Here is a 9,253-nt window from a genome sequence, read left to right on the forward strand (position 1 = left end):
CATGGCAGTGGGTTTGATTTGTGCTTTGGTTCCATAAAAATGACAGCCTTAGATTCCCTCTGAATTTGTTCTACTCTGTCCTCCTGGAGGCACTGTGAGTCAGCATGGACTTACTGGCAATGGGTTTGCTTCTACACTGGTGGCTGCCACATGGTCACTTTGTGTTTATTTCCTTTTCCTGTGTGTACCAGCTGGCTTTGTCCTCTCATGAGGAGTCCTTCCCCTTTTAAAAAACTATTGCCATGCATGCTTGGTTCTCTCGTCAACCAATATGTTTTCATTCATTGCTGTCCATTTTTAATGCCCAAATTGTTGCACACCAGGGTAGCATGAGCCCCTCCAAGGTGGCATATGTGTCCTTTTGCTTTGTCTCCAATTTTTTTTAGCACTTCCTTACTTTCTGGTTCAGCAAGCCTTCCAGGCTGGCTATATACTTTCCCTGCAATTAGCCATTTCTCCAAGGAATCCAAAATCAGCAGGTCAGAAGATTGTGGTTCTGCTGGCTTATGTCTCAGGGAGTGGAGGTCACACAGGGTCCAGAGAGAGTTAGCTTTGTCAGAACTTTGTTTTAAACCATGGATGCAGGGCATACCCCCAAGGAAACTCCTCTTTCCACTGATTGGCTATTCACATCAGATCACAAAATGGTAGGTTATTACGTAGTGTCAGCCAAACCACTGAGGCATCCCGTTAACCCCTACAACTCAGCAGGGAATTAATCTCAGGGTAAAAGTCACTAAGAGGCACAGGGATGCTCACTGCCCCATTGTAATTGGACAAAACCCTGGGATCATCTCTTCCCCTGTCCATGGGAGAATCTTGGGGCTTCCACAGACAGGACAGAAGCAACTGGTCCCCAGATAGGGTGAGTCTGAGATTAAGTGTAAAACAACAAACAAGCAGAAGAAATATGTACATCAATGTATTAACTTCTTTAATCTGTTCCAACAAATTGCCTCAAACTTGGTGGCTTCAACAGCAGAAATTTATTGTTTCTCTCCGTTCTGGAAGCCAGAAAGCTGAGATCAAGGAGTTGACAGAGCCGACATCCCCCAAAGGCTCTAGGGGAGGGTCCTTTCTCATCTCTTTCAGCTTCTGGTGGCTCACACAGTTTCTTGGCTTGTGGCCTTGTCACTCCCGTCTCTCTCTCCATCTTCATGTGGACTTCTTCTCTGTGTCTATGTCTCTCCTCTGTCTCATACAAGGACACTGGTCATTGGATTCAGGGCCCACTTGGGTAATCTAGGATGATCTCATCTGGAGATCCTTAACTTAATTATGTCTGCAAAGACCATATGTCCAAATAAGTTCCCATTTAGTCTTTTGCCATTTAAGGTAATATTTACAGGGTTGAGGTATTAGGGTGTGGATGTATCTTTTGAGGCCACCTCTCAACCCACTACAATCAATATATATCATCCTGGGTCTATGCTTGTATATGCCTGAAGAAAGACTCAAGAGACCACTATGTGATGGTCTCTGACAAGTAGCTATTTAATTTTCACTTTCTGTCCATCTGCAGTGTTCAAATTTTCTTCCATATTTTCATAGTAATAGTTGTGAAGCAGTGACAGTAGAAATTAATGCTCATCAATTGTATTAGTCAGATTCTCCAGAGAACAAGTAGATGGATGGATGGATGAATGGATGGATAAATGGACAGATAGATAGATAGACAGATGCATAGACACATACAGAGACAGAAAGACAGACAGATAAATAGACACATGTATAGACACATGGATATGCAGGTGGATAGATGGATAGATGAAGGAATAGACAGATAGGTAGATAGACAAACAATAGAAAGATAGATGGTAGATATCGATAGATAGATACATAGGTAGATGATAGATAGATAGATAGATCATAGATAAACATACAGATAGATAGATAGATAGAGACTGATTTTCAGGAATAGCTTTGAATGTGTCTGAGAGCTGGGAGACCCTAAATCCATATACCAGGCAAGCTGGAAACATCACAGAATTTTCACATTCCAGGCTTGAGGCAGAATCACATACCCCTGAAACCTCCATTTTTGCTCATAAACCCTTCAACTGATTGAATAAGGACCACTCACATTATCAGAGTAATCTCCTTTACTTAACATAAACTGATTGAAAATATTAATCATTTCTAAACACCTTTATCGCAACATCTGGACAAGTGATTGATTAAACAACTGAGCACCAGAGCCTAGCCAAGGTGACACAAAATTCACCATGCCACCAACTTTGACTGGACTGTGGCCCATCCAGGCCACAGTGACTATCATCATGCCCTTATTTCAAACTCTTCAACACCCAACACCCTGCAAGTCACAATTCTTTGTTCACAGTGCACAGAGAACCCTCTGGGAAGGCCCTTGGGCCATGGCACCTGCTGGTCTTCCTTCCTTCCATATCCCAGGGCCAGAGGCCTCTGCCTTGACCCACTGATGGCCCCAGGACTCATTAATGTGTTAGGAACTTCTTTCTCTGCTTAACACCTCTCCCACAGGCCAAACAGCAACGCTATAAGCTGCTCTGGCCTGAAGGGAGACACAGACATGTCAGGAGATGGGAAGGAAGATGGTGCATTTGGGTTGTAGAAGAAACTTGTGGTTCTTAAACATATCTATTCCCAATTCTGTCCACTGATAGGGCCTAGAAGCAATGACAGCCCAGGAGCCATGAGCACACACAGTGCCTAGATCTTGATGTCTTTAAAACCTAAATCATTATTTTTCTCCTAATAGAGCTCCAAGATCATCCATATCTTGGATGGAAAATACTATTGTCCATAAACTCTCTGGAGCATCTGCCTAAGAACCACTGCCCATGGTTACTCAATGTCTTCAGGCCTCACAGGATGAGGTAATGGTATGATGGATTTCTTCTCTGTGTCCTCATATTGTAAGCATTCTCATTGGCCTCCCCATTGCTGGCTGAATAGTACTCTATGACTGTCCTGTATATGCTGTAGCCCAACTGCTTGTACATGTTGACAGCAACTTGGTTAGATACTCTTACAAAGAGATGAACAAAAAAGCCACCTTTTCTTTCTGAAATCTCCTCTAACAATTCCATAAGTTTAGCAGCCAAACCAAGGTGTTGGAATTCTGGGGCAATGGACAGAGCTGTGACATGCCTATGCCATTCTTCCCTAGCCACTGAGCCTTCTGCTTTTCCCATAATATACCCCATGAGCTCTCCACCAGGTGCCTCTGCAACGATGAAATACTCTGGCCAATGGACGAGGTACTGTAGGTAAAAAGGAATCCCATAAGTTTCTATAAGTGGATCCAAGTTAATGTTGTTGAAGCAGAACAGGTCGTCGCAGGTGAAGGTTCGGAGTGTGGTTATCGCGCCACTGCTACCAGCACTCTCCAGTATCTCAGTGTGCTGGGGATGACTGTGATGCAGGGAATGACTTGGTACTGCTTTTCTAGCCATATACTTTGTAACTACCAGCTGATGACTGGGTGGGACAATGCAAATGAGGTGTGCAGAACTCTGATGATGGAATTGGTTAGTTTGTCACTCTGCCAGGCTTACAAAAGCCCTCCTAGGGCAGAGAGGAGATCTTACTGCTATTAAGAGAGAAGAGTTGGAGGTGAAGTGGAGCACGTCCTTGGACCCAAGATCCCTGACTTAGCGTCCTTAGCAGAGATATGCCCAGCTAAGAGAAATGCCCAGCTGAGAGACAGAAGCAGCTGAGCCAAGCTGCAGGAGACAGAGCTTAGTGCTTGCTGGCCCATGATGGACTGGAAAAGCTAAGTGCCCTTGGGGAAGAGGCTTGCTGGCAGAATGGGGTGTGTACCTATCAGCAGAGGCAAAAGAGATTTGTAACAATTACCAGAGAAGGACAGAAGCCAAGTCTAGAGGCCAAGGGCCAGAAAGGCATGGCAAAGGGCATACCAGAGGGGCGACTGTCCTGAGGTAAGAATTTTATCCTGAGCACTTTCCTGAAGCTGAATTATAGCCTGTTACTTCCCTAACAAACTCCATAATTGTGAGTATTGTTTGTGGGTTCTATGTGGCCATTGCAATGAATTATCAATCCCAGCATAAGAGTAGTGAGTGTTGTGGGAGGGTCGGCTGGTGTCAGGGTTGGGAAAAGGCTGGAGGTTGGCAGCATGTCTGTCCTCAAAGGCATAAGCCTTGGGCTGCTGATGATGATTCTGTCTCCCTCTTGGGAAGTTGTTGCTGTTGTTGTCATGAGCCGTGGAGTCGGACCCGACTCATAGAGACCCCTCCTTGGGTTTCTGAGGCATTAACACTATGGAAGTAGATTGCCCAGCATTCCTTCCAAGGAGTGGCTGGTGGGTTTGAACAGCCAGCCTTCTGGTTAGCAGTCAATTGCCTTAGGTACTACGCTACCACAGCTCCACTTGTGAAATTGTTGTTAAGTGCTGTTGAGTCGTTTCTGACTCATAGCGACCCCATGCACAGCAGAACAAAACACTACCCGATCCCGCGCCAGCCCCACAATCCCTGCTATACTCGAGCCCATCATCGCAGCCAGTGTCAATGCATCTCGTTGAAGGCCTCCCCCTCTTTCGTCGACCCTGCACCCTACCAAGCATGACATCCTTCTCCAGGGAATGGTCCCTTCTTACAACATGACCAAAATAGGTGAGACGAAGTCTGGCCATTCTTGCTTCCAAGGAGCATTCTGGCTGCACTTCCTCCAGGACAGATCTGTTAGTTCTTTTAGCAGTCCACGGTACTTTCAGCATTCTTTGCCAGCACCACAACTCAAAAGCATCAACTCTTCTTCGGTCTTCCTTATTCATTGTCCAGCTCTCACATGCATACGAGGCGATTGGAAATATCATGGCTTGTGTCAGGCGCACCTTAGTCCTCAAGGACATATCCTTGCTCCTCAGCACTTGAAACAGTTCCTTCACAGTTGACTTTCCCAATGCTACACATCGTCTAATGTCCTGACTGCTGCTTCCGTTGGCATCGATTGTAGAACCAAGCAACATGAATTCCTTGACAACCTCAATCTTCTCTCCATTTATTGTGATGCTGCTCATTTGTCCAGTTGTGAGGATTTTTGTTTTCTTTATATAGAGACGTAATCCATACTGCAGACTATATTCTTCAACCTTCATCAGTAGGTGCCTTAAGTCATCCTCACTTTCAGCAAGCAAAGTTGTATCGTCTGCATATCTCAGGTTGTTAATGATTCTTCCTCCAATCCTGATACCACGTGAAATTAGAGAAGGTCAAAAGATGTCATCTGGCTCTCTTCTTCCTCTTTCTTTCTTCTTCTCTTCTTCCTCTTCTTCTTCCTCCTCTTCTTCTTCTGTCCTTCCTCGGTGCAGGAGCCCTTTCGCCTCTTTAAATAAACTCTCCTGTCGGGTACCCTGGTGTGTGGCATGGTTGTTGAGTGCTGACGGAGCTCTAACATTGGTGTCAGAAGCAGGATTGCTGATGCCCCTGATTCCTCATTGGAGGGTCCAGAACCCCCCATTCCCCTGGCACTCCGACCTACCCCTCAGCACCCGCAACCATCTTCCCTGGCGCCTTCCCAGCAAACAACACCGGCAAATCATCACCTTCGCCCCGGCCTGGGTAAGCCCTCTAACGACAGCTCGGGTATCTGAGTTCTAAGTCCTGGTGACTAGAAAAACAAGACTCCACTCCAGGGTGCAAATCGGGTACCAGGTTTTGTGTCTCCCCACTGGGACAAGTCTGGGACTTGCCCGTTCTGCCCCACCCGCTTCAGGGATGCCTCAGAAGGTGGTGTGGCCCCCATTTTCAAGCCCTCTCCCCGTGGTGGGATGCCTCCACGAAGAGCCTAGGCTTCCATACTTAGGATCGGGTCCTAAGCTGGGGCACGCGATCTGTACCTTGAGAGATGTCTTAAGTTATAGGCGCTGCCCTTTGTCTTGCTTCTGGTCACCATGGGCTCTGGATCCTCTATACCTGCAGACTCTCCCCTGGGGTGTCTGTTATGGAACCTTGAAGGCTTAGATTTAAAGCCCAAGCATCTCATACGTTTGTCCACTCAAATTTGGCCCCGATATAAACTGGACAACCAAAACGTTTGGCTGCCTAATGGCTCACTTGAATCTGGTCTAATTTGAGACCTGTATAACTTTTGTGAGCACCAAGGAAAATGGTCAGAGATTCCCTACATTCAAGGCTTTTCTTATCTCCATAGTCAATCTTCCCGTTGCTCGCTAGCTAACCAACAATCCCCTCCCCAAAAACTTCTAGTAGCCAGATCTCCTTCCCCCCCGCGCCCCTCCCCTTTGAGTCTGTGGCCATCTCAATCCGGCAGTTGATCCTCCTTCTTATTGGGGAAAGCCACAAGCAGCTCCACCCCAGGCTCTAGTTCCTTACTCATCCCCACCCCCCAAGCCCACAAGAGCCTTCCACTCCCTCCCCTTCTCCTCCCTCTGCCCCTTCCTGTGTGCCAACTCCACCCATCACTCCTCCAAGGCCCATAAGTCATCTGACCCTGAAGTTTCTCAGTCTGCCCACATGATGGCGCCCTTGCGAGAGATTGCCAGAGCTGAGGGAGTTGTTCAAGTCCATACCCCTTTTCCAATGGCTGAGCTGGCTCTCATTCAGTCTAGGCTTGGATCTTTCACTTCTGACTCCACAACCTTTATCAAACAGTTTCAATTCCTGACACAATCATATCAACCTGTCACATTTTTGTTTTCCTAACCAATTCACTTACCCCTGAGGAGAACAAAAGAATGCTGGAGCAGGCCCGTGCCCATGCAGATCAAGAACACCTCACAAACAATCATCACTCAGCAGGCGCAGATGCTGTCCCCGATCAAGACCCAAAGTGGGACTACAATACTCAGAGCCTCTGTCCAGAAACCATGAGCTCATGTCAGAGTCTCTTCCACTCCAAAGGCTGAGGTAACCTGGGGATGCCCTGGGTTCCCTGTCTTTCCACAGCATAGCTATTCCAGACTGAAGACTACAGCAGAGATGTCCACTGTTTTCTTCCAGTCTCAATTTCCAAGATTCTGGCAAAACGACTGGAACACTAGTCCTTCGACAGAATCTTTCCACCAGAACTTAAGGGATCATGGGTCTGCCTGATATCTACCCAAATTTTGCGACAGACAGCAAACCAAATGATCCTTCAAGTCAAAGACCTGGAAGAGATTCCCTTGCACTCGTGGAGAACACACAACTAATAAGATACCTTGGCCACCTAGGCTCCACTGTTTCCTTGTTCTCACTTCCTTCCCCTAATCGTTGCAACCCAGCCTGTCTTACAGGTCCGGGAACACCAGACGCCAAACATGTCCAGCCGACCCCTGGGAGTCGACACCCTTAGAAGCCGCTTCTTCGAGGACCTCTACATACTACAAATCACCAACCAGGCAAAACAACACAGCACCTCTGAAATTGAAGCAAAAGAAAACTGGTTTTGGCACTACAAGAGACAAACTTGTGCGTGGATAGACGGAAGGCCCCGCTTCCAAAGACGCTGTGCCCCTCACCAGCAGGAAGCAGCTCCAGAAGATTAACCTTTGTCCCTTTTCCCACAAAAGCGGGCCCTTCTTTCTTTCCTTTTAAAAAACCAAAGAGGGGGGAATGTTAGAGATATGCCATGCCATCTTGTGTGGCTCTTCCGGGTTCTTCTTCATTCCCTGCTGCCCCACCCAAGGTCATAAATCAGTTAAAGGAAGTTAAAACTGAGCTTCCTGCAAGATGTGAATTTAATAAGGCAACATAGCTTCTGATAGGTTAAGATCTCTTCCCCCAGCTCTGATGTACAACCTCCTAACCCCAGGTCTATATAAGACCACCCTCTCCCCTGCTCTTCCTCTCTTATTCTCTTCTTCCCTTTCTTTCTTTCAGGCGCCCTTTCTTTTTTTCAGGTGCCCTTTTGCCTCTTTAAATAAAATCTCCTGTCGGGTAAAAAAAAAAAAAAAAAAAAGATGTCATCTGTATGTTCTTTTACCATTGGCTTTAAAATATGCAACATGAGTGGCTTTAAAAAGCAAAAACGTATGGTCTCAAAGTTCTGGAGGCCAGGAGCCTGAATTCAGGGTGTTGGCTGGGCCATGCCCTCTCTGACAGCTTTGGGAAAAGATCCTTCCTTGTCATTTTCGGTTTCTGGCAGCTCTGGGTATTTCTTGGCTTGTAGACAGATCCTCACATGCTCTCTTCCCTGTGTGTGTGACCTTGTGCAGTGCAGTGAATTACTTCTTAGGGCCCTTCTAGCTGTGGTCTTCTGACTCCCACAAAATGATTAGGTAGGCCAATGTAAATAAGAAGACTGCTGCCCACCAAGGAGAGTGGATAGCCTTCTAATAATGCACCTAAGGTGTATAGCACCTTTGTGGGGGTGGGGCCAAGCAAATGAGGTGTATGGAACCCTACTGAAGGGATTGGTCATTTACCTCCCTGCTGGGCTTAAGGGAGCCAAGCCCAGAGCAGAGAAAGGGGACCTCACTACCACCAAGAAGAAGAGCCAGGAGAAGCTCTAGGACCCAGGGTCTCTGTGCTGAGCACCTCATAGATCCAGGAGACAGTGCAAGAGCAGTAACACTGGAGACAGAGAGAAGCAGTGGCACCAGAACCAGGAGACTGGTGCAAAATGGTCCAGAGGGCTTCTTGGCCCAGGGAGCCAGGTGGCTATAGTGGGCTGGCCAATAACCCATGGGCCAAGAGAGCTGAGCACCTTAGGGCAGGAAGCTTGATGTCAGAGTTCCCTACCTCCAGGCACTTATTGATGAGCTAAAGAGCTTTGTAACACTTGCCCTCCCTGAGCAGGGCAGATGCCAGGCTGAGGGGCTGAGAGTACAAGATTCAAGAGACAGATCTACCTGTAGGCATGGCCAAGAAGCTGTCCTGACAAAAGAATCATATCCTGATGTGATAGTTGGAGCTGTGTGTCAACTTGGCTGGACCCCAGTTCTGTGTAGTTGTTCCTTTGATGGGATCGGATGACTGTGTTCTGAGTGGCCAATCTGCCCAAGGGGAGTTTCCCTAGGGTTGTGGCCTGCCTCCAGGATATCCAGGGACATCCTGGGAAGAGAGACATTCTTCTGTGGATCGGGATTCTGTTGTGCTGCCTACAACTGTTCGTGAGTGAACAGTCCACCGTTTGGCCTGGAGATCTTGGATTCGTCGTTCGTTGGAGTTAACACTCAGTGTACTGCCTGCCAGGCTTGAGTTTCTCAGCCCGCTGTGGGGAAAGGCCTCCAGCCTGATGTTTGCTCCGGGGACTTTGGACTTGCTGGCTTCTATACGTTTGTGAGTCATTTTCCTAAGATAAA

At 47.3% G+C, this 9,253-nt stretch overlaps 1 protein-coding gene across 1 annotated transcript in view; it reads right to left on the reverse strand.

Annotated features, from left to right (window-relative positions):
* Positions 1-2,826: 2,826 nt before the first annotated feature.
* The window catches only part of LOC103210960 (N-alpha-acetyltransferase 20-like), a 23,151-nt gene continuing 16,724 nt past the window's right edge, over positions 2,827-9,253 (reverse strand). The window contains 2 exon segments of the mRNA XM_042783109.1: positions 2,827-2,891; positions 2,894-3,396. Coding sequence (XP_042639043.1) covers positions 2,827-2,891; positions 2,894-3,396 — 568 coding nt within the window.

This window comes from Orycteropus afer, unplaced genomic scaffold (genome assembly GCF_000298275.1).
Source record: "Orycteropus afer afer isolate SDZICR_OR568_19922 unplaced genomic scaffold, OryAfe1.0 scaffold00679, whole genome shotgun sequence".
NCBI classification, from domain to species: Eukaryota; Metazoa; Chordata; class Mammalia; order Tubulidentata; family Orycteropodidae; genus Orycteropus; species Orycteropus afer.